Genomic DNA, 26,012 nt, shown 5'->3' with positions numbered 1-26,012 from the left:
AAATCGGCTACAGAAGTTCGAGCAGGGTTATTGAAAACGGATTTAAATAAGTCCATAAATCCTTCTATGTCCTGCAAAATAGGGTCCTTATGTTCCCACAAAATAGATGCTCAAGACAAGGCCCTATCATCCAAGTAGGAAAGGATGTAGGTAGTCTTGGAGAAAGCAGTAGGAAATAAAGATGGTTGTAAGGTAAAGTGCATGTAGCACTGGTTTAAAAAGCCCCGGGTCTTCTGTATTTCTCTGGCGAAGCAGATCGGAGCCGCCAGTGGTACAGCAGTCTTTAAAGTTACCTCCTGTAACTGACCTTCATGGTTAGAAGCAGTGCTTTGAACCTTCTGTGTTTGTAGCTGATGAAAAGCTGAAGTAAGTTTTTCCAAGGCGTCCTGTTGTTCCGCAATGCGCTGGGCCAGGCCCGGTATAGCCTGTAAAGCATTGAGTTGTGCTGGATCCATGAAGTTAGCCGGAACCCTGGAGACAAGTTGGATCCTTGGAGTTAGCAATCTGTTATTAAAGTTCTGTTGTAAAAGCTGGGAGATAGCAATCTATTATTAGAGCTCTGTTGTTAAAGCCGAGAGTGGCAGTCTGTTATTAACGGAATAGCTGGATATAGCAATCTATTATTATTTAGAATAGTTGTGGGTGGATCCTTGGACCAGTGGCAGGTGACCATGCCCACGCCCAGGCCCAGGCCAGCCCAGGCTTAGTATAGGAGACAGACACACACTAGTTCTTTTATTAGACAATATATTAAACCACCAGAGGTGACAGTAGTGAGCTGGAAGCGCCCGGCTGGGCTGTAGTCCCTCAGGTATTGGAACAGTGATCCCAAGGTGGCTGAGCTGTAGAGAAACTAAGAAAGTGAGTAGATAGGATATGTAGAGTTCTGGAACAAGTCCTTGATGATAACACTCACGCCATAGTCTCTTGAGGCAGCCCAAGAGTTGGAATGCAGTAGGCCCTCGAGGAGCGAGTACCTGATTCCAGGGAAAACTCTGAGAGATAGATGGAAACTCACTAATGTTATAAGCATTGATGACTTCTTAGCAGAAGTGGTATTCAGTAGCAGGTCTGGGACGTGGGCCCTCGAAGAGCGAGTACCGGTTCCGGATTGCGACCTGAAAAGAAAGAGAGAGCGAGGCCCCCGAGGAGCAGGTACCTCTAGTGAAGTCCGAGGAGGCAGAGTAGCTAGGGTTGCGGAGAGCGAATCCCATCTGCAGCGATCTGGAGGAAGCTAGGTAAACCAATCCCTTGCTAACTCGTCTTGTTAGTGAAAACTGAGACCTTAAATATCTGGAGCTGATGACGTCATCTCAGGGGGTCGCCCCTGAGGTTCACGCCAACGCCGGTACATCAGTCGGGCCGCGTGCGCCCTTAGGCATCTGGTCAACATGGCGGCTTGCAGCGTCGAGCCAGTTCGGGAGCGCCGGAGGAAGTCGGCCTGGAGACGCCACAGCAGCTAGCCTTCCATCAACCCCGGAGGGAGTCGCCAACGAGGTAAAGTGGGCAGAGCAGAGACGTTGGACAGCGACGGACAAAACAGTAGTGTATTTGGATTTTCAGAAGGCATTTGACAAAGTCCCTCATGAGAGGCTTCTACGAAAACTAAAAAGTCATGGGATAGGAGGTGATGTCCATTCGTGGATTACAAGCTGGTTAAAAGACAGGAAACAGAGAGTAGGATTAAATGGTCAATTTTCTCAGTGGAAAAGGGTAAACAGTGGAGTGCCTCAGGGATCTGTACTTGGACCGGTGCTTTTCAATATATATATAAATGATCTGGAAAGGAATACAACGAGTGAGGTTATCAAATTTGCAGATGATACAAAATTATTCAGAGTAGTTAAATCACAAGCAGACTGTGATACATTACAGGAGGACCTTGCAAGACTGGAAGATTGCGCATCCAAATGGCAGATGAAATTTAATATGGGCAAGTGCAAGGTGATGCATATAGGGAAAAATAACCCTTGCTGTAGTTACACAATGTTAGGTTCCATATTAGGAGCTACCACCCAGGAAAGAGATCTAGGCATCATAGTGGATAATAGATTGAAATTGTTGGCTCAGTGTGCTGTGGCAGTCAAAAAAGCAAACAGAATGTTAGGAATTATTAGGAAGAGAATGCTTAATAAAACGGAAAATGTCAGACCAAGGGTCCATCAAGCCCAGCATCCTGTTTCCAACAGTGGCCAAACCAGGTCCATTTCTTTTCTAGTAATTCCTAACATTCTGTTTGCTTTTTGCTGGCTGCTGCACACTGAGCCGAGCATTTCAAATTATCCAAACCAACCCCTAATAGAGTGGGACTCTCCCAGACCTGACCTCAAGTCACCTGAGCCAAACGCTACCTCATCTGGTCCTGGATATCCAGACGATAGTGCTTTGTAAAGGAATGAAAGGAGGCCCATGTAGCAGGTCTACAAATCTCATCTGGGGAAATGAAATGAAGTTCAGTCCATGACAAAACTTGAGCTCTGGATAATTGATCCCTAAATCCTATGCAAGCTGAACCTATCGCCTCCTTAATTTATCTCGCATGGAAGCTGCTGAACACGAAAAGATAAACCAACATCAGAAAATCATTGGTCAACTTCAGATATCTACGCAAAATCCTGTACATGCTCAAACGATGCAATTGATGATAATGTGCTGGACAAGACTCCCTCTGACATGAAAGAACTACAGACTGGTTAAGGTGGAACTGCGAGACCGCCCTGGGAAGAAAGGAAGGAACCATATGGATCACCACCACCTCATTAAGAATTTCAAAACAGCTCTCTGCAGGATAAAGCCTGTAGCTCAGAATTCCTTCTAGCCAAATTATTGGCTACCAGAAAAACTGTCTGCAAAGTAAGGTTCTTACATCAAGCTTTCCTAAATGGCTCAAAGGGCATCCCACTTAAGGAATTTAGAATCAAATTTAGATTTCATGAAGGTTCTAACTCTCTTCTAGGAGACCAAATATGCTTAGCACCCTTAAGGAAACGTGACAGATTTGGGTGAGAAGCCAATAGCCTACCCATAAGCAGCCTTCCTCACCATGAACTCTTGACCTGTACACCAGGCTTCAAACATCCTCTGAATAACTCTTCTTAATCAGATGTGCCTTTTCAAGGGCCATACCACAAGACAAAATAGAGCTGGATCACCATGTACCTATGGGCCCTGACACAACAAGCCCCTGTCCTAAGGTAACACCTAGAGCTCTCCATCCAACAGTCCTACCAGATCTGCATGCCAAGGGTGTCTGGGCCCATTGGGAACCACTAAAAACATTCAGCCTCAATGCCTCTCTATCTTCTTTCATGCTGCCTGACAAGGGACATGGAATAAGCACATACAGGATCCTCTGAAGTGGCCATTCTTGAATCAGGGCATCGATTTCATTCTTTCTTCTGATAGAACAATCTAGTATTGCTGCTGGTAGCCATCAAGCCCATCTCTGGTCCTCCCCTCCAATCTATCTAGGAGAATGCCACTTTCAACAGAGAGCACTGTCCTGGATCCCAGAGTATTCTGGCTCAGAAATTCCACCTGAACGTTGCTATTTCTGCCATGTTGGCTGCCAAGAGCATTCTTAGATGTTTTTCCATCCACTATTGCGAAAGGTGCCGGGGGATCCACATGTATTAGTGGAGTCTTGGCTCCCAGCACCAGTGCCAGTGGGGAACGCTTCGGTGTCCCGGGTCAAGAGGGTGATGGGGCCCCTCTTCTTCCCGGGACTTCCTGGCCGGTGGTTCTGTCAATGCTGATGTCGATGGCTTGTCAGTGGCAGCATCGGAAGAAGGGTCACGTCGATGGCAGTGGCGGTGTTTCTCCCAATGCTCGGTCCAGTCCTTCTTAGTCACCGAGGAGGAAGATGTCGATGCCTTCAAACATGAAGAGGCTGGTGAAAGATGGTCACCGGTGTCTCGATGGCGCTGAGACTTTGATGGCGACTGAGTCATTGAAGAGGAAAGTTTTCAACTCTGTGTAGCCTTGACTGGAGTAGACTGAGACACTCTCTTAAAAAGGTGTTCCATCTTTTCCAAGCGGGCCCTGCGGCCTCTTGGTGCCATCTGGGCACAGCTAGTGCACAGTTGGACGTCGTGAGTGGGCCTTAAGCACAAGACACATACTTCGTGAGGGTCCATAATGGACATGGTCCTCGGGTACTCGGGGCACTTTCGGAACCCGGTCGCCATTTTTTTTTTTAATAAGAAAGGCGGTGCACGGTCGGTGGCCATCGAGCACCGAAGAAAGCACCACTGGGAACCAGCTGCAAAGGACGAATTAAACTTACCGCGTCAACGGAGGTCGGCGGTCAATGGGGGACCCCGGGATGGGGGAAAATGTGGAGATTTTTTAAATACGTTTCCATGAGGAAAAAGTTGTGAGGAATGCTCACAGAGCTCCAGAAATTCGTGAGGCTACTGCTGCGTGGAAAAAAAGAGACTGAAGGGGGACCCCTGCTGGATGCTGGGCATGCTCAGTGTGCCAGTCAAAGTTCTAGAAACTTTGACAAAAGTGTTCCGTGATTAGGCTCCATCCTGATGATGTCACCCATATGTGAGGACTAACATCCTGCTTGTCCTAGGAGCATATCATAATTTTGTATCGCTCCATGGTGAGGCCACACTTGGGAGTACTGAGTTTAATTTTGCTTGCTGCATCTCAAAAAAGAGAGTTATATTGGAAAAGGTACAGAGAAGGACAACCAAAATGAAACGAGAATGGAACAGCTCTCCTACAATGAAAGGCTAAAGAGTTTGGGGCTATTCAGCTTGGAGAAAAGATAACTGAGGAGACATATGATAGAGCTCTATAAAATCAGGAGTGGAATAGAACGTGTAAATGTAAATTGGTTATTTACTCTTTTAAAAAAAATATAAAGACTAGGGGGCACTCCATGAAGTTCGTAAGTAGCACATTCAAAACAAATTGGAGAAAATTCTTTTTCAGTTGATGCACAATTAAGCTCTCAAATTCATTGCCGGAGGATGTGGTTAAGGCAGTTATCACAACTGGATTTAGAAATGGTTTGGACAAGATCGTGGAAAAGAAGTCCATAAACTATCAATAACCAAGTAGACTTGGGAAATAGCCATTACTTGTCACTGTGTGATAGCAGCATGGAATCTCTCTACCCCTTGGGATGCTGCCAAGTACCTGTGGCCTGGATTGTTCATTGTTGGAAAAAGGATACTGGGCTTGATGGACCCTCAGTCTGACACAATATGCTACCGTTAAGAGAAACATGGGGGTAGTCTACATGGTGCAGCAGATACTACCATCAGATGCTTGCTGGCCAGACTGGATAGACCATTTGGTCCTTTACTGCCATATTACTATGTTAGATCTGGTGTTCTATCAGGAGATGGGTTTCCAAAATTAGTCACCTACAAGTTATTGATTTATTGTTGTGAGATCATGCATGGATTGTTTTTCAGTTTGACGATGACAGTAAACCAGGGTTTCGGAACGTGACCCCATTTTAGCTCTTGAAAATTCACATGACCCTAGAGGACCACCAAAATAAATTAGCAGAGGTGCAGTTCCCCTCAACAATCACTCCATTTTCACCTTCCCTGCATTCTAGCTGATCTCTTCGCACAACCGCCACCCCCTCCTCCTAGTCAAGTCTTACACCCCCATCTCCTCTCACCTCCAATCCATTTTTATAACCCCAACAGATCTTCCTTTTCTCTCACATCCCAGCCTCCCCTCCAACCTTTCGCTCACATCCCATGCAGTTGACCCCCACTCATGCCCAGCTCCTCTATTACACTACCCAGTTGAATTGTTTTCCAGTTTTGTTTTAAATTATATGTATGCAATTAATGCTTGGTTATTCACTAATGACTTGGCACTTAATGCTTTTATGGCAAAAGTCCACTGCAGGGAGTTTTATTTACTGGAGGTAGTTCCCTATCCCCAGAGGACTCACAGTCTTAGTTTGCACCTGAGGCAATAGAGCCCAAGCCATTAGACTTCTCCTCCATAGATTATGTGCAGGCACAAATCCAGATAAAGACCGAGGCAATAAATCTGGCTATTGGGATGGATTCTGGGTTGATTTTTAGGCCTCATATAAAGCAAATGGTAAAGAGTTCCTTTTATAAGCTCAGGCTATTAAAAAGGAGACTGACTAAGGATTGGTTTAGAACTGTTTTACAATCAATACTGTTTGGACAGTTGGACTATTATAATAGTCTGTATATTGGGTTGCCTAAAACTCAGATGAGAGCCCTGCAATGAATACAGCATGCTGCAGCAAGATTAATTTCAGGTGTAGATAGCAGTGGTCACGATACAATTTAAGATCTTAGTGATACATAGATACATAGAAATGACGGCAGAAAAAGACCAATCGGCCCATCCAGTCTGCCCAGCAAGCTCCCACACTTATCTGTTTCACCGACCACCAAGTTCAGACCCTTGTTGGTAACTGTTTGATTCAAATTTCCTGCCACCCCCTGCCATTGATGCAGAGAGTAATGTTGGAGTTGCATCAAAGGTGAACATAAGACTTAATGGTTAAGGGTAGTAACTGCCGCATCATGGAAGTTACCCCGATGCTTGTTTACCCAGACTGCACAGATCAATGCCTTGCTGGTTGTTGTCTGAATGTAAATCCTCTTTTCCATATTTCACCCTTCCGTTGAAGCAGAGAGCAATGCTGTATATGCATTCAAAGTGAAGTATCAGGTTTAATTGGTTTAGGGTAGTAACCGCCACAATAAGCAAGCTACCCCCACGCTTATTTGTTTACCCAGATTGTGAAGTTCAGTCCTTGCTGGTTGTTGTCTGAATGCAAATCCTCTTTTCCACATTTCTCCTTGCCGTTGAAGCAGAGAGCAACGCTGTATATGCATTCAAAGTGAAGTATCAGGCTTAATTGGTTTAGGGTAGTAACCACCACAATAAGCAAGCTACCCCCACGCTTATTTGTTTACCCAGATTGTGAAGTTCAGTCCTTGTTGGTTGTTGTCTGAATGCAAATCCTCTTTTCCACATTTCTCCTTGCCGTTGAAGCAGAGAGCAATGTTGGAGTTGCATTAACCATGTGAAGGCTTATTGAGTAAGGGTAGTAATCACCAGGTAGTAGCCACCATTCCAGCAAGCCACTCCCATGGCTCTTCTCTTCATTCCCATCCTCTAGCTTTTATGGATCCACAGTGTTTATCCCATGCCCCTTTGAAATCCTTCACAGTTTTAGTCTTAAGCACTTCCTCCGGAAGGGCATTCCAGGCATCCATCACCCTCTCCGTGAAGAAATACTTCCTGACATTGATTCTGAGTCTTCCTACCTGGAGTTTCAAATCGTGACCTTTTCCAACGGAAAAGGTTTGTTGTTGACCATGGATCATTAAAACCTTTCAAGTATCTGAAAGTCTGTATCATATCACCCCTGCTCCTCCTCTCCTCCAGAGTATACATATTTAGGTTCTTCAATCTCTTCTCATAAGTCATTTTATGAAGACCATACACCTTTTTGGTCGCCCTTCTCTGGACTGCCTCCATCTTGTCTCTGTCCCTTCGGAGATACGGTCTCCAGAACTGAACACAGTACTCCAGGTGAGGCCTCACCAAGGACCTGTACAAGGGGATAATCACTTCCCTTTTCTTACTCAATATTCCTCTCTCTATACAGCCCAGCATTCTTCTGGCTTTAGCTATCGCCTTGTCACATTGTTTCGCCGACTTCAGATCGTTAGACACTATCACCCCAAGGTCTCTCTCCTGCTCCGTGCACACCAGCCCCCTTCATCCCCCACTGAATACAGTTCTTTCGGATTTCCACATCCCATATGCATGACTCTGTACTTCTTGGCATTGAATCTCAGTTGCCATATATTCGACCAGTCTTCCAGCTTCCTTAAATCCCGTCTCATTCTCTCCACTCCTTCCGGCGTGTCCACTCTGTTGCAGATCTTAGTATCATCTGCAAACAGACAAACCTTACCTTCTATCTCGTCTGCTATGTCGCTCACAAAGATATTGAACAGGACCGGTCCCAACACTGATCCTTGCAGCACTCCGCTTAACACCGCTCTCTCTTCAGAGAGAGTTCCATTTACCATCACACATTGTCTTCTGTCCGTCAACCAGTTTGCAATCCAGGTCACCACCTCGGCACTCACTCCTAAGCTTCTCATTTTATTCACCAGTCTCCTGTGCGGGACCATATCAAAAGCTTTGCTGAACTCCTGCTTGTGTGGCCTCTCGGGAGGAAAGCTCTGATGAAGACAGGCTGCAGGCTATCACAGTCCAGATCCCATGTGAGGAAGGGTAGTACAAAAATCTCCTCACTAGCATTAAAAGGGAAACTATTTCAAACTTCAACCAAAAAGTTTTCCTTTAAGGCGGTGATGGCAAACTCCAGTCCTTGACTGCCACAAACAGGACAGGTTTTCACGATATCTACAACGAATACGCATGAGAAACATTTACATGCAGTGCCTCCATTGTATGCAAATCTATCTCATGCATATTCATTGCGAATATCCTGAAAACCTGGGCTGTTTTGTGGCACTCAAGGTCTGAAGTTCACCATCACTGCTCTAAGGTAAGGAGTCATTCAGGCCCCTTCGCTGACGGGGAGGAGCACCCAGATCTAATCACCCCTAACCCAGGGATTAGGGCTTGTCTCTCTCCAAAATGGGCCAGGGTCTCACCCCACAAACACCAGAACAAAATCCTTATAATTCTAACAAAAGTCTCTTCCCCAAGCAGGGGGAAGATCTTCAAGGGCAGGGATGCACTTCAAGGTATCTCCTCTTTCATAAAATGCCCTAACTAAAACCAGCTCTTCACTCGTCAAAATGTAAACCAAAAGCCCACACTGGCTCCCAGCCTAGACACCTTTTCTGGGCAGGGATCAAACCACCACAGCAATCCTCGAGGGGAGGTGCTGTAGGAAATGGTTTCTCCCTCCTTGCTGTTAACCCCAGGGCAGGGATCTAGGGTCATGTGGTGGAGACCTAGGGGCTTCCTTACTCGTATATAGCTCCCACATTGTACATGGCCTTCCTGGCAGAGATCTGGAGAAAGGAAGACATTAAGAGGTTTAGGAAACAAGTAAATGCATTGGTTTTTAGGGAAGCATAACAGGTGTTAAGGGCAGTAACTGCTGCTCCGTGCAGGTTACCCCCATGTTTCTGTTAAGGGCAGTAACTGCCGCTCCGTGCAGGTTACCCCATGTTTCTGTTAAGGGCAGTAACTGCCACTCCACGCAGGTTACCCCATGTTTCTGTTAAGGGCAGTAACTGCCGCTCCGTGCAGGTTACCCCCATGTTTCTGTTAAGGGTAGTAACTGCCGCTCCACGCAGGTTACCCCATGTTTCTGTTAAGGGCAGTAACTGCCGCTCCGTGCAGGTTACCCCATGTTTCTGTTAAGGGCAGTAACTGCCGCTCCGTGCAGGTTACCCCCATGTTTCTGTTAAGGGCAGTAACTGCTCCTCTGTGCAGGTTACCTCCATGTTTCTGTTAAGGGCAGTGACTGCCGCTCCGTGCAGGTTACCCCCATGTTTCTTTTAAGGGCAGTAACTGCCGCTCCGTGCAGGTTACCCCCATGTTTCTGTTAAGGGCAGTAACTGCCGCTCCGTGCAGGTTACCCCCATGTTTCTGTTAAGGGCAGTAACTGCCGCTCCGTGCAGGTTACCCCATGTTTCTGTTAAGGGCAGTAACTGCCACTCCACGCAGGTCACCCCCATGTTTCTGTTAAGGGCAGTAACTGCCGCTCCATGCAGGTTACCCCATGTTTCTGTTAAGGGCAGTAACTGCCGCTCCATGCAGGTTACCCCATGTTTCTGTTAAGGGCAGTAACTGCCGCTCCGTGCAGGTTACCCCCATGTTTCTGTTAAAGGCAGTAACTGCCGCTCCATGCAGGTTACACCCATGTTTCTGTTAAGGGCAGTAACTGCCGCTCCATGCAGGTTACCCCCATGTTTCTGTTAAGGGCAGTAACTGCCGCTCCATGCAGGTTACCTCCATGTTTCTGTTAAGGGTAGTATCTGCCGCACCGTGCAGGTTACCCCCATGTTTCTGTTAAGGGCAGTAACTGCCGCTCCGTGCAGGTTACCCCCATGTTTCTGTTAAGGGCAGTAACTGCCGCTCCGTGCAGGTTACCCCCATGTTTCTGTTAAGGGCAGTAACTGCCGCTCCATGCAGGTTACCTCCATGTTTCTGTTAAGGGTAGTAACTGCCGCTCCGTGCAGGTTACCCCCATGTTTCTGTTAAGGGTAGTAACTGCCGCTCCGTGCAGGTTACCCCCATGTTTCTGTTAAGGGTAGTAACTGCTGCTCCATGCAGGTTACCCCCATGTTTCTGTTAAGGGCAGTAACTGCCGCTCCGTGCAGGTTACCCCATGTTTCTGTTAAGGATAGTAACTGCCGCTCCGTGCAGGTTACCCCCATTTTCTGTTAAGGGCAGTAACTGCCGCTCCGTGCAGGTTACCCCCATGTTTCTGTTAAGGGCAGTAACTGCCGCTCCGTGCAGGTTACTCCATATTTCTGTTAAGGGCAGTAACTGCCGCTCCGTGCAGGTTACCCTATGTTTCTGTTAAGGGCAGTAACTGCCGCTCCGTGCAGGTTACCCCCATGCCTTCTGTTAAGGGTATTAACTGCCGTTCCGTGCAGGTTACCCCCATGTTTCTGTTAAGGGTAGTAACTGCCGCTCCGTGCAGGTTACCCCCATGCCTTCTGTTAAGGATAGTAACTGCCGCTCCGTGCAGGTTACCCCCATGTTTCTGTTAAGTGCAGTAACTGCCGCTCTGTGCAGGTTACCCCCGTGTTTCTGTTAAGGATAGTAACTGCTGCTCCGTGCAGGTTACCCCCATGTTTCTGTTAAGGGTAGTAACTGCCGCTCCGTGCAGGTTACCCCCATGCCTTCTGTTAAGGATAGTAACTGCCGCTCCGTGCAGGTTACCCCCATGTTTCTGTTAAGGTTAGTAACTGCCGCTCCGTGCAGGTTACCCCCATGTTTCTGTTAAGGGTAGTAACTGCTGCTCCATGCAGGTTACCCCCATGCCTTCTGTTAAGGATAGTAACTGCCGCTCCGTGCAGGTTACCCCCATGTTTCTGTTAAGGTTAGTAACTGCTGCTCCGTGCAGGTTACCCCCATGTTTCTGTTAAGGGCAGTAACTGCCGCTTCGTGCAGGTTACCCCCATGTTTCTGTTAAGGGTAGTAACTGCCGCTCCGTGCAGGTTACCCCCATGTTTCTGTTAAGGGTAGTAACTGTCGCTCCGTGCAGGTTACCCCCATGCCTTCTGTTAAGGGCAGTAACTGCCGCTCCGTGCAGGTTACCCCCATGTTTCTGTTAAGGGCAGTAACTGCCGCTCCGTGCAGGTTACCCCCATGTTTCTGTTAAGGATAGTAACTGCCGCTCCGTGCAGGTTACCCCCATGCCTTCTGTTAAGGGTAGTAACTGTCGCTCCGTGCAGGTTACCCCCATGCCTTCTGTAAAGGGCAGTAACTGCCGCTCTGTGCAGGTTACCCCCATGCCTTCTGTTAGGGGTAGTAACTGCCGCTCCGTGCAGGTTACCCCCATGTTTCTGTTAAGGGTAGTAACTGCCGCTCCGTGCAGGTTACCCCATGTTTCTGTTAAGGGTAGTAACTGCTGCTCCGTGCAGGTTACCCCCATGTTTCTGTTAAGGGTAGTAACTGCCGCTCCGTGCAGGTTACCCCCATGCCTTCTGTTAAGGGCAGTAACTGCCGCTCCGTGCAGGTTACCCCCGTGTTTCTGTTAAGGATAGTAACTGCCGCTCCGTGCAGGTTACCCCCGTGTTTCTGTTAAGGATAGTAACTGCCGCTCCGTGCAGGTTACCCCCATGTTTCTGTTAAGGGCAGTAACTGCCGCTCCGTGCAGGTTACTCCCATGTTTCTGTTAAGGGCAGTAACTGCTGCTCCGTGCGGGTTACCCCCATGTTTCTGTTAAGGGTAGTAACTGCTGCTCCGTGCGGGTTACCCCCATGTTTCTGTTAAGGGCAGTAACTGCTGCTCCGTGCGGGTTACCCCCATGTTTCTGTTAAGGGCAGTAACTGCTGCTCCGTGCGGGTTACCCCCATGTTTCTGTTAAGGGTAGTAACTGCTGCTCTGTGCGGGTTACCCCCATGTTTCTGTTAAGGGTAGCAACTGCCGCTCCGTGCGGGTTACCCCCTTGTTTCTGTTAAGGGTAGTAACTGCCGCTCTGTGCGGGTTACCCCCATGTTTCTGTTAAGGGTAGTAACTGCCATTCCATGCAGGTTACCCCCATGTTTCTGTTAAGGGTAGTAACTGCCGCTCCATGCAGGTTACCCCCATGTTTCTGTTAAGGGTAGTAACTGCCGCTCCGTGCAGGTTACCCCCATGTTTCTGTTAAGGTAGTAACTGCCGCTCCGTGCAGGTTACCCCCATGCCTTCTGTTAAGGGTAGTAACTGCCACTCCATTCAGGTTACCCCCATGTTTCTGTTAAGGGTAGTAACTGCCGCTCCATGCAGGTTACCCCCATGTTTCTGTTAAGGTAGTAACTGCCATTCCATGCAGGTTACCCCCATGTTTCTGTTAAGGGTAGTAACTGCCGCTCCATGCAGGTTACCCCCATGTTTCTGTTAAGGGTAGTAACTGCCGCTCCATGCAGGTTACCTCCATGTTTCTGTTAAGGTAGTAACTGCCGCTCCGTGCAGGTTACCCCCATGCCTTCTGTTAAGGGCAGTAACTGCCGCTCCATGCAGGTTACCCCATGTTTCTGTTAAAGGTAGTAACTGCCGCTCCATGCAGGTTACCCCCATGTTTCTGTTAAGGATAGTATCTGCCGCTCCGTGCAGGTTACCCCATGTTTCTGTTAAGGGTAGTAACTGCTGCTCCGTGCAGGTTACCCCATGTTTCTGTTAAGGGTAGTAACTGCCGCTCCGTGCAGGTTATCCCCATGTTTCTGTTAAGGGTAGTATCTGCCGCTCCGTGCAGGTTACCCCCATGTTTCTGTTAAGGGTAGTAACTGCCGCTCCGTGCAGGTTATCCCCATGTTTCTGTTAAGGGTAGTAACTGCTGCTCCATGCAGGTTACCCCCATGTTTCTGTTAAGGGTAGTAACTGCCGCTCCGTGCAGGTTACCCCATGTTTCTCTTAAGGCTAGTAACTGCTGCTCCATGCAGGTTACCCCATGTTTCTGTTAAGGGTAGTAACTGCTGCTCCGTGCAGGTTACCCCCATGTTTCTGTTAAGGGTAGTATCTGCCGCTCCGTGCAGGTTACCCCCATGTTTCTGTTAAGGGTAGTAACTGCCTCTCCATGCAGGTTACCCCCATGTTTCTGTTAAGGGTAGTAACTGCCGCCGAGCATGCATCCTATTTTCAATTCCGTCCTTTGGAGATCCACATGTTTATCCCATGCCCCTTTGAATTATTTCACAGTTTTAGTCTTCACCACTTCCTCTGGAAGGGCATTCCAAGCATTCACCATCCTCTCCGTGAAGAAATATTTCCTGATGTTGGTTCTGAGTCGTCCTCCCTGGAGTTTTGAATCATGACCCCTAGTTCTACTGATTTCTTTCCAACAGAAAAGGTTTGATGTTAGTGCATCATTAAAACCTTTCAGGTATTGAAGGTCTGTATCATATCACCCCTGCTCCTCCTCTCTTCCAGGGTGTACATATTCAGATCCTTCAGCCTCTCCTCATAAGTCATTCGATGGAGACCCCCACCATTCTGGTCGCCCTTCTCTGGACCACCTCCATCCTGTCTCTGTCTCTTTGGAGATACGGTCTCCAGAACTGAACACAATACTCCAGGTGAGGCCTCACCAAGGCCCTGTACAAGGGGATAGCAAAATTGCTTACCTTGTAATAGGTGTTATCCCAGGACAGCAGAATATAGTCCTCACACATGGGTGACGTCAGTGACGGAGCCCTAACGCGGGAAAAAACTTCTGTCAAAGTTTCTAGAAAGCTTTGACTGGCCCTGTGAGGCCACTGAGCATGCCCAGCATGCCATGATATTCCCTGCCACAGGGGTCTCACTTCAGTCTCGTATGTAGCAATAAGCTTTAGCAAAAATTAAGAATAATAAAAAGTATGAGACCCAACTCCGCGGGGAGGTGGGTGGGTTTCGTGAGGACTACATCCTGCTGTCCTGGGATAACACCTATTACAAGGTAAGCAATTTTGCTTTATCCCAGGACAAGCAGGATGCTAGTCCTCACATATGGGTGATTAGCAAGCTAGAGGCTGAGTCATTTTTGTAGTGAAGCAACAGTGAAGTATTGTTGAAAATGAGGCAGCCGAAGATCACAGCAGGTTGGTTGTAGAAGGAGTTGGGATTAAACTGGAAACAAGTTCTTTAAGACAGATTGTCCATAGGCTGAATCTTGTGATCCTTGTTTGTCCAAACAATAATGAGCTGCAAAAGTGTGAAGAGAACTCCATGTCGCTGCTTTATATATGTCAAGAACTGGCACTGAACGATAGTGTGCTACTGAAGTTGACATTGCTCTTACTGAATGTGCCTTTACTCGTCCTTGGAGAGGAAGGCCTGCTTTTTCATAGCAGAACTCTATGCAATCTGCTAGCCAATTGGCTAGAGTATGTTTACCCACTGCTTTACCCGGTTTGTTTGGATCATAAGAAACAAACAGTTGAGTGGATTTCCTGTGGACTGCAGTGCAGTTTAAGTAAAATGCCAGCGCACGTTTACAGTCCAAGGTCTATAAGGCTCATTCTCCTTGATGGGAATGAGGCCTTGGAAAGAATGTGGGTAAAACTATGGATTGGTTCAGGTGGAATTCCGTAACTACTTTGGGAAGGAATTTTGTATGTGTACGGAGAACCACTCTGTCATGTAGGAATTTTGTATAGGGTGAGTACGTGACAAGTGCTTGTAACTCACTAACCCTTCTAGCCGATGTAATGGCTATTAAGAAGATAGTCTTCCATGTGAGAAATTTAACATCACAGGAATTCATGGATTCAAAAGGAGAACGCATGAGTCTTGTTAAGACTAAATTCAGGTCCCATTCTGTGACAGATGGCCGAATTGGTGGTTTAAGTTGAGTTAAACCTCTCATAAATCTACTGATGAGAGGTTGTGTGGATATAGGTGCATCTGCCATCTTATTATGGTAAGCTGAGATTGCACTTAAATGTACTCGTACAGATGAAGTCTGTAGACCAGAGTCTGACAGGTGACATAAATAGTCTAGTAGAGAAGAGGTGGAGCAGGAAAAGGGGTCAATATTGCTTTGCCTGCACCACAAAGTAAACCTTTTCCATTTTGAAGAGTAATTTTTCCGAGTTGAAGGTTTACGTGAAGCTATAAGCACTTGAGATACTTTTGTTGAAAGGTTTAGTGGTTTTAAAATTAAGCTTTCAACATCCATGCTGTCAGGGCAAGGGATTGAAGGTTGGGATGTCGCAACCGACCCTGATCCTGAGTTATGAGAGTGGGAGCTATTCCCAGGCAAATTGGCTTGCTGATCGAGAGGTCTAGAAGTGTGGGAAACCATACTTGTCGAGGCCAATACGGGGCTATGAGTATCATGGACCCTTTGTCCTGTTGTAGCTTCACTAGAGTTTTGGTTATAAGCGGTATCGGAGGATACGCGTATAGTAGGCCTGAGTTCCAAGGGCGAGCAAAGGCGTCCTTGGCTGGCTGATTGTTCTGTTTGTGTAGGGAACAGAATTTGTCCACTTTGTGATTCAGATGTGATGCAAAGAGGTCTATCGTCGGTTGTCCCCAACTGCGGAATATGGGAGTCGCTACTGAGGGATCCAGGGACCACTCATGTGGTTGGAATTGACGACTGAGTCGATCTGCTACTGTGTTGTGTATACCTGGCAGATAAGTTGGCCACTGTTGGAAACAGGATGCTGGGCTTGATGGACCCTTGGTCTGACCCAGTATGGCATGTTCTTATGTTCAAGCAACTTTTATTCACCTACAAGAGCCGTTACTGTGTAGCTCCTCACAACCTCTTCTATCTCTCCCTATGACCCTCCTTGTGCACTCCACTCAACAGGGAATTTGCTCCTATACCACATTCTTTTCTCCCTGCAATTCCTGACTCTGGCTTTTCCTCCTGACTGCACCCTATGGTTGGAATAGACTTCCTGAGTTGGTACGTCATGCTTCCCTCTCATGCCTTATTTAAAATCTAGTCTAAAACACACCTTTTTGATGCTGCTTTTAAACTTAACCCTTACAGGCTGATAAATTTTAACCATTTTTTAAATAAATAAAATTCCCAGACTCTTTTGTCCTGTATATCTTGATTAAATGTAAGCTCTACTGAGAAAGGGCTCTCTTTTATATGCTTTTGTAGAGTGCTGTGTAGTAATAGTAGGGATGCAGGATGCACAGGGAAAGGCATAAGCAGCTTTGAACCTCAGTTTTGGAGGTTGCACCTCCACAAGGATATAAACACACTGGAAGCAGTCCAGAGAAAAGTAACCAAAAGCCATATGAGATGAGATGAAGGCCAGAAGAGACAGAGGAATATGACAGAGATTCAAATGTAGGTATAAGTGCACAAGAAGCAAGCCTTTTCCTGAAGAAAGAATGCTCTAGAACAAGAGGAGACAGACTTGCGAGCAATCATGGGAAGGTGGTGGACGCATGGCTCTGCGGATACTGCAGCAGCTCTCTAGCAGGTACACAGAACCTGTGCCATAAATCGCATCTGGGGATGATCTGCCAGCCTTGCCCTGACGCTGCCTTTTTGCAATTTTCATCCCCTCCTTAGTTCCCCTGGTAAAATCTTAAAAAAATTCTCCACTACAGAAGCTAGAAAACTGAAGAGAATACAAACTATCGTGGCTGGGTAGGATGGCTAGTATAAAAATGAATGTTTGGCCTAGAACATCCTAACTCTTTCCAGCCCTGCCAATTTACATCTCAGTCTAGTGAAATATTACAAACATTGCAAAAACAAAGGCCATCTCTGGACAGAAATGGTTCAGTGCTGTAGCCCATCAAACGCTTTTGCCCCCATTCAGTTGCATTGGAAGGGCGTTCAGTGACCCTCTTCCCCTCTGAAGTGCTACTTTATCATGACCCACGCAAGCATAACCAGATGGCAAAGGAGCCCAGGTTTCTGCTGGGAACCAGTAAGCACTCAGCAATGGTATAAATCCATCTCCATCTTACCTTAATGCAATCTCAAACTTGAAGCTCTCCCAGGACACCATCAGCCACTGAAAGATGCTAAAGCCAGACGATTTCTGACTAACAATCCTGCTCCAGCCTCTCACCGCACTGCCAATAAGAATCAACTGTTCAGAAAGCACCCAATAGCAAGGGGATCTGTCACTCCCCCTCCCTCCCCCAGCATCCAGTGACAGGCAGATACCTCACCCCTGATGAGCAAATTCCCTGATGAGCAACCAGGGCAACCAAAACCCAATAGCAAAGGGATCTGTCCCCCACCGATGCCCAATAGCAGGAGGATCTCTCACCCCCATGATGCCCAGCACCCAATCATAGGGAGATACACCTCTACGCAGCAACCAGTGAAACCAACGTCCAATAGAAGGAGGATCTCTCACTCCCAGAGAAGCCCAGCACCCAATCATAGGCAGATACACCACTACTCAGCAACCAGTGAAACCAACGTCCAATAGAAGGAGGATCTGTCACTCCCAGAGAAGCCCAGCACCCAATCATAGGCAGATACACCACTACTCCACAACCAGTGAAACCAACGTCCAATAGCAGGAGGATCTGTCACTCCCAGAGAAGCCCAGCACCCAATCATAGGCAGATACACCACTACTCAGCAACCAGTGAAACCAACGTCCAATAGAAGGAGGATCTGTCACTCCCAGAGAAGCCCAGCACCCAATCATAGGAAGATACACCACTACTCATCAACCAGTGAAACCAACTTCCAATAGCAGGAGGATCTGTCACCCCTAGTGATGCTCTGCACCCAATCATAGCCAGATACACCTCTACTCAGCAATCAGTGAAACCAACGTCTAATAGCAGGAGGATCTGTCACCCCTAGCGATGCTCTGCACCCAATCATAGCCAGATACACCTCTACTCAGCAATCAGTGAAACCAATGTCCAATAGCAGGAGGATCTGTCACTCCCAGAGAAGCCCAGCACCCAATCATAGGCAGATACACCATTCCTCATCAACCAGTGAAACCAATGTCCAATAGCAGGAGAATCTGTCACTCCCAGAGAAGCTCAGCACCCAATCATAGGCAGATACACCACTACTCAGCAACCAGTGAAACCAATGTCCAATAGAAAGAGGATCTGTCACCCCCAGAGAAGCTCAGCACCCAATCATAGGCAGATACACCACTACTCCGCAACCAGTGAAACCAATGTCCAATAGAAGGAGGATCTGTCACTCCTAGCGATGCTCTGCACCCAATTATAGCCAGATACACCTCTACTCAGCAACCAGTGAAACCAACGTCCAATAGCAGGAGGATCTGTCACCCCCAGAGAAGCCCAGCATCCAATCACAGGCAGATACACCACTACTCAGCAACCAGGGGGACCAACGCACAATAGCAGGAGGATCTGTCACTATGACTGAAGTCCAGCACCCATTGACAAGCAGATACACCACTACTCAGCAACCAGTGAAACCAACGTCCAACAGCAGGAGGATCTGTCACTCCTAGCGATGCTCTGCACCCAATCATAGGCAAATACACCACTAATCATCAACCAGTGAAACCAACGTCCAATAGCAGGAGGATCTGTCACCCCCAGAGAAGCCCAGCACCCAATCATAGGCAGATACACCACTACTCCACAACCAGTGAAACCAATGTCCAATAGAAGGAGGATCTGTCACTCCTAGCGATGCTCTGCACCCAATCATAGCCAGATACACCTCTACTCAGCAACCAGTGAAACCAACGTCCAATAGAAGGAGGATCTGTCACCCCTAGCGATGCTCTGCACCCAATCATAGGTAGATACACCACTATTTATCAATCAGTGAATCCAACGTCCAATAGAAGGAGGATCTGTCACCCCTAGCGATGCTCTGCACCCAATCATAGCCAGATACACCTCTACTCAGCAACCAGTGAAACCAACGTCCAATAGAAGGAGGATCTGTCACCCCTAGCGATGCTTTGCACCCAATCATAGGCAGATACACCACTACTCATCAACCAGTGAAACCAACGTCCAATAGCAGGAGGATCTGTCACCCCCAGAGAAGCCCAGCACCCAATCAAAGGCAGATACACCACTACTCAGCAACCAGTGAAACCAACGTTCAATAGAAAGAGGATCTGTCACCCCTAGCGATGCTCTGCACCCAATCATAGGCAGATACACCACTACTCAGCAACCAGGGGGACCCACGCCCAATAGCAGGAGTTTGGAAGACCAAGGCAGTTGTCTAGTGTTGTCAGGATGAGAGACTGTAAGACTAAATGGAAATCTGAGGGATTATAATAGTGGTTTCAACTTTCTAAGTAATTGGTGCTTTTTACTATATTTATAAATGATCTGGAAAGGAATACGACGAGTGAGGTTATCAAATTTGCATTGACACAAAATTATTTGGAGTAGTTAAATCTCAAGTGGATTTTGCAAGAGGACTTTGAGAGACTGGAAGATTGGGCTTTCAAATGGCAGATTCAAGTCACTTTTCTGATGGTCTGTGATCAACATTTTTCTGCCACATGTAGGATACCATTTGAAGGAACAAGAAGTATAAGACCAAAGAGTAAGGCTGGTCCAAGTAACCATAAGTAAATCATTCACATTTATTACATTTAGAGATCACCTAACACAAAATAGGCCTAGGCGATTAATAAATGAAACAAGCATAAAAACAGCAACAGCAAACGTAAAAAGGTACAAAATAAAATGATATAATATCACAAGACATAAAAAGATTAAAAATAAGCAAGTTTAAACAGAAATGTTTTAGGGAGACTGTTATGATTAGTGGGTATGTGGACCCTTGGCCCGAGGTGCGAGCTGATACAGCCTGTGGGGAGGAGCCCCACAGGCTCCTCCCCACACCGTCAGGAGGCGAGGTGTTGGAGTGTAGGGAAGCTCTGTGCACAGTCGAGGGGAGAGCCCCAGAGATGACCCCCATAGGGTAGCAGTCTGTACATTGCACTTGAAGAGACTGAAGAGAGAGGGCGCCAGGCAGATCACGGGATGATGGGCGCCCGAACAGCCAAGCAGGAAATTCTCTGATGGTGCAGACCGAGGGGCAGAGCCACAGCACAGTGGGCGTAGAGGGAGAGTGTAGGCGAACCCCCTGGGGCGGAGAGCCCGAGCCCAAGTCCAGTAGCTCACATAGACAGGTACCTGGAAATCAGAGGGTAGCTGGCTGAGTAATGGAGAAATAGACCCATGGAGCGGGACAGCTGTCAATTGTAGAATCACAAGGAGCAAGCCCCGAGGAGCGGGGAAGCTCAGGGTGGTCTTGGAGTAGGTGAACACGGCCCGAGAAGCAGGAAGGCGCGAACAGTCTTTGAAGGATACAGCGCAACCCCGAGGAGCAGGGAAGGCCAGCTGAGAACTCACAAATCGCTGCAGTAGTTCCCAAGGAGAGCTGAGAGCAGGAAACCAGATGGAACCCAAGAGGTGTGGGGCCAACCCAAGGAGCGGGGAAGGCCAGGGAACAGGTCCCCGTAGAGCGCACACTGACCCCCGAGGAGTGGGTGCCAGACAGGGTCCACGATACAAGCAGGAGTGGCGTCTCAGGAACAAGGCAGGAGTAGGACTCGTACGGAACTTGTTGCTAAGTCGGCTTGCTGGGGGTGAAGCAGGAGTTTAAATACCGGAGTCCAATGACATCATCAACAGGGGACGCCCCCGAGGTTCCCGCCGAAGAGGCTTCAAAGGCGGGACTTGTGACGCACGCGCCTAGGAGGACCCGACATCAGAGCCGGAAGTAATGGCATCCATGCCTCTGCGAGAAGGCCCGCGGAATGCGGCAATGCAGAGAGGCCCGTGCAGCAAGGAGACCCGGGGAGGGTAGCAAAGCAGAACAAGCTGTGAGTACTCGCGGTCGCAGCCGTCTGCGACTGACAGGCATAACAGAGACATCTGAAATTTTTGCCAGTTATATTTTCGTATCTCAAGGGGGAGCGAGTTCCAGAACACCGGTCCTGCGATGGAAAAGGAACAGTCACGTGTGATGTAAAGGCGTGCAACTTTTGGTGAGGGATCTTACAAGAGGAAACGCTGTGATGAACCAGGGAGCGAGTAGGCCCAAGGACAGGAATAATCGTTAACAAGGTTATATATAATCATACCAAGTTTATATTTAATGCATTCAGTTATGGAAAGCCAATGTAAGTGAACTAACTAATTCCAAAAAATGTGATCACATCACTCCAGTCTTAATGAACTTGCATTGGCTTCCTAATCACTTTCTAGTTAAATATAAATGTTTGATGCTTATTCACAAAACTATTTATGGTAATAATAATGAATGGCTAAACGCAACTCTTCATATTCATACACCTTCTCGCAATTTGAGGTCCTTAGGTAAAGCTCTTCTTTCAGTTCCATCTCCCAAGTCAGCACATCTTAATGCAGTCAGAGAGAGGGCCCTCTCTACAGCCGGTCCAAAACTCTGGAACTCTCTCCCACTTGAATTATGTCTAGAAGAGAATATTCAATCTTTTAAGAAACAGCTGAAAACGTGGTTGTTTGTACAGGCTTTTAACACTGCAGTATGATTTTCTAAGTGACTCCCCCTGTGTAATTAATTTAAAGAATGTATATTTTAACCCTATTTTGTTAGTTTGATGTTGAAAGAATTTTATGTATTTTGTTATTTTTAGAATGAGTATAGTGTAATTTTATTTGTTTTTACTATTTATAGGGTTACTTTATTTTACTGAATGGTTTTAGGATATGTCGTTAAAGTCTGTCCATTGAATTGTGAACCAACATGAAGTGTATACAATATGTTTCGGTATATTTATTTATTTAAAGGCTTTTATATAAAATGCCTAAATAAATAAATAAATTAAAGTGGGTGTGATATGGTCTGAGCATCTTGTTTCAGACAAAAGTCGTGCAGCAGAGTTGATCCATCCAGAGTCGTGCATCCAGAGTTGGATGGGTCGCAAAGTGGAAAAAAAGGAAGAGCAATGTAGAGGGCATTGCAATAATCAATAACAGGAAAAATGGAAGCCTGGAATACTGTGCGAAATTCAGAAGAGGAGTTTTTTTTTAAGGTCAGCCAGCAGACGAAGTCTGAAAAAGCCCAGTTTTAAAACATGCTTCATCTGGGGTTTAAATGATAGGGTACTATCTAGGAGAATGCCTAGACTTTTGATCGGATTACTAATCGAAAATGAGGAAGTGTTAATGCAGATGGTAGTTTTGCAATACAGGAGAATGGGGACTGGAAAGTGTGAGAAATTCAGTTTTAGACATATTTAACGTTAATTTATTATGTTCCAATTGGATGTTCCAATGCAATTTAATCTTCAAAAAGCGATACTTATTTTAGACGTCAAGGCAATTTTCAAAAGGATGCAGACCACCAACACAGCCATGTTTCACCGTAGGGGCTGCATCAGGAGGGTCCCAAAGGGGTGAATTCCCATATAAATGTTGATATCAATTTGAGGTGCAAGGAGTGTCCACCCTTACAGCGAAACACGGCCGTGTCGAGAGTCTGCATCTCTTTGAATATTGCCTTGACATCTAAAATAAATTTCGCTTTTTGAAGATGAAATTGTATTTACTTGTGGTTGTTCTTGTATATGCTCCCCTGTGTGACCAAGTTTACTTCACAGTCACTGTTTGCTGGACACCGTTTGAACACATGGCTTTTTTGTCAGCTATTGTGGGGAAAATGGAGTCAGCCAAATTAAAAGTTACGATGTTAGGTTTCTCCGAAAGATGACCTCACACCTCTCGCAGTCAAAGATAAAGCATTAGGCAGCTACAAGTTAATGTCACTATGATTGATATAATCTAGTTTATAATATGTTGACTGAAAAAAAATGATTGTACCTGTGTCCTAAAGAAAGTTTAATAGTCAGTGTTAATTAATGATACAAAAGTTCTGTTAAGTTATGCTATTTGTACAAGTGCTTGCAAAACTGAAAAAAACAAATTAAAAAAAAAGTAATAGAAAACCCACTAAGGAAGCCTTGTAAGTAAAGTGAAAAAATGTTTAGCAATACAGGAACACATCAGTCTCGTTCTGCAGAAAAAGACTGACAGAGCTGTGCATGAGCAGAAAAGCCTTCAGGTGACACCACCACACATGGAGCTGCTCATCCCCAGAGAACGAATCCATCCGGCCTCCGCACGGAGTGGCACTTATAACCCTAAACAGCAGTGATATGATTGCATCGGGACCATGGTAAAAATTCACATTTTAGTAAGGATGGGGAGGCAAGATGTTTAACAACAGCCTCGCTAACCTTCATGGGTGATAGTAAGACACAGAAGGGGGCCTGGATGTTGGTTTAAGTATTGCTCTCGTAAGAAGTAAAGTTGAAGATGACATGGCCTGGAGATGGTGGAGGCCATCCCTGTAGCTTGGGTCAGAGATGGTAGGAAAAGGTTGAGAAGTCAGCTAAAAGAAATGGGAGAGGAAAGGTTTGGTGTTGGGTTGTATATGGGAAGGCATAAGTGCATCTCAGCAGGGCAGACTGGATGGGCCAGTTTGGTCTTTTTCAGTCATGATTTATAATGTCACTACGAAACTCAGCACCCAATCACAGCGAGATTTACCAACTCACCCAAACACTAAAAGGATTCATCATCATTCCATCACCACCAAATCCCAGGAAGATTTACCACTCAGCACCTAACAACTAGGGGAATCTACCACTCCACTGGCACCCAGCGTCCAACCATAAAAGGAAATAATATCCTGTGAGGGAGGATACAGAAAACTCCCTCAGATTCCCTTATGGGACCAGACACAGCAGTCTTGCTCAGTCTTCCTTAAGGGTCAGGGAGGAGTCCTTCACCAGAGTATAAGATCTCAGGACCTATAAGGGTTAAGCGGGCCCCGGGGCGCAGACAGAAACCCAACTTATGCTAAGACCTGCTACATTTAAGATTTGAGAATGACATGAAGTTTAAGATCTGCTAGGTTTAAAGACCGGGCGTTGCCTAAAGTCAAGGTGAACTTCCTAAATTGTTTTGCACTTCGCTTGGTTTCCACTGTAAATAAACTACACTTAAGGATAGCCAGAGTTTGCCTCCTCTTTCCCTCTGGCTGTTCACAAGCTGCTACTGCTCAAGTTACTACATATGGTGGGAGAAGTGGGATCTCTTGCCTAAGATAATAGCCCACAGCCGCAGCAGCAGGAAAGAAGAAAAAAAAATGCAGGGTTTTTTTTCTCCCCTTTTTTTTCCTGGAGCCTTCCAGTTCCACTCCCCTAGCATTTGTACAACAGGTCAAGGGAGCTATACCCGCTTTTATAGTCAGGGATCAAGCAGTGAGTAAGGGCCAGACAGGCCAGCAGGTTTTTTTTGTTTGTTTTTTTTCCCCATTCTCCTATTCCCAGAGAAGAACATATTTTGGAGGAAGCTCACTAAGCAGGAAAATGGAGCAGGTGATCCAGGTCCTTGTACAGGGCAGTAACATTTACAAAATGCTCTTCAAATGCAAATTGACCAGCAGCAGGCATTAAAAGAGCAGGTGGTGCAGCAGCAAATGGTACAAACGCAGATAGCCTAAGCTGTGCAAATGGCCATAACCAGTCCACCTCCCGTGTCACCGGCACTATATAAGATGACCCCCGGAGAAGACCGCAGTTCTAGAGAGGAGAACTCACCCCAGAAGCCTACCAACAGAGATTTCGGTGGGGACCTCTGCAGGCGGGAGAAAACCCAAGGAACCAATTCACAGGCTTAAATATGTCGCCTGGAAGTAGCTGCACCCGGAAGAGAAAATCAGGGTGGAGGTTCTGCTCAAACAATTCCTGGACAGCCTCGAACCACCAATGTGTCAGTGGGTTTGCTGTCACCAAACCCTTATAGTTGAGAAGGCCCTGGAAGTAGTAGAGGCCTATTATCAGACCCAGACTATGCCTGAGGCCCCATGATTCCGAGAAAAGTCCCTTGACTCAGATAGAGGATGGCGGAGTCTGAGTCTTAGGACTCCGCCATCTCGGGCAAAATGGCCCCTTTCTCCACAACTGAAAGATGGTGGAGAAACCAAACCAAACCTGTACCACTGATGGTTGAGACCTCTAACCATCAGTGGTACAGGTTTGGTTGGACTTCTCACCACACCTGCAGTCCTCAGCTGGACCACCATCTTTCAGTTGTGGAGAAAGGGGCCATTTTGCCCGAGACTGTCCACACAGGGGAGCCGAGCCGATGGATATTAATGCTATAACCCCACACTTTTTTAACTTCATGAACGTATCCAGCCAGAGCATGCCTACCCAGAATAAAAACTCACACCTCCTCCAATAAAAAAAAAATAGACCACATTGCGTCTGTTCCATCTTCCTCATACTGAGGAACCATATGTTGTTATCCTCTCTCCTCGTTCACACCGAGGAACCATGTTAATGTTAATGTTACTGTTATTTCTCGTCTATCCTATTTAATTATTTACCCTCCTCCCAGTTTCTAATTCCCTGTTAAAATGTAACTTCCATACTTTACCAGTTTTGATGTAAACCAGCATGATGTCCACAACTAATGCCGGTATATAAAAATGTTTAAATAAAATAAATAAATAAATAAATAAATTTTTACTTTTGTGATTTAGTCGAGCTACAAGGAATTCCAATACAAGCATTAGTGGACTCTGGGAGTGTGAAAATGCTCGAATGGAGAGACTTGGTGAAGTAGGTCCAAATCAACTACAACAAAGTAGTGACTCTGGCATGCATTCACAGGGACATCAACAGTATTCAAGAAGCTGGGTGTGACTGAAGATCCTGGCCAGTCAAGATATGGGTGAGGTGGGTGTACACCTTTGGCTACCCTATCTCGTGATCATAAGACGGGACTGTCCAGAATTTCAAGAGTCTCTGGAACCAGCTTTCAACAGGTTCATCCAGCCACAAACTCTATCGTCAGAAGGTCATGCAGTTAGCTCACAGCCACCTTCTAGGGGGTCA

General features: G+C 46.6%; 1 protein-coding gene across 3 annotated transcripts in view; it reads right to left on the bottom strand.

The window, feature by feature from the left end:
• Positions 1–26,012, bottom strand: part of ADCK5 (aarF domain containing kinase 5) — a 269,661-nt gene that overhangs the window by 4,823 nt on the left and 238,826 nt on the right. For 2 of the 3 annotated variants that reach the window (XM_029592308.1, XM_029592310.1), the window contains one exon: positions 17,098–17,205. The exons of the other annotated variant lie outside the window; for it this stretch is intronic. In XM_029592308.1, coding sequence (XP_029448168.1) covers positions 17,098–17,205 — 108 coding nt within the window. The remainder of the gene's footprint in view (positions 1–17,097; positions 17,206–26,012) is intronic. 3 annotated transcript variants of the gene reach the window in all.

The sequence above is a fragment of the Rhinatrema bivittatum genome, chromosome 2, assembly GCF_901001135.1.
Source record: "Rhinatrema bivittatum chromosome 2, aRhiBiv1.1, whole genome shotgun sequence".
NCBI classification, from domain to species: domain Eukaryota; kingdom Metazoa; phylum Chordata; class Amphibia; order Gymnophiona; family Rhinatrematidae; genus Rhinatrema; species Rhinatrema bivittatum.
The sequence above is the reverse complement of the archived record's forward strand: the minus strand, read 5'-3'. Positions and strand labels throughout refer to the sequence as shown.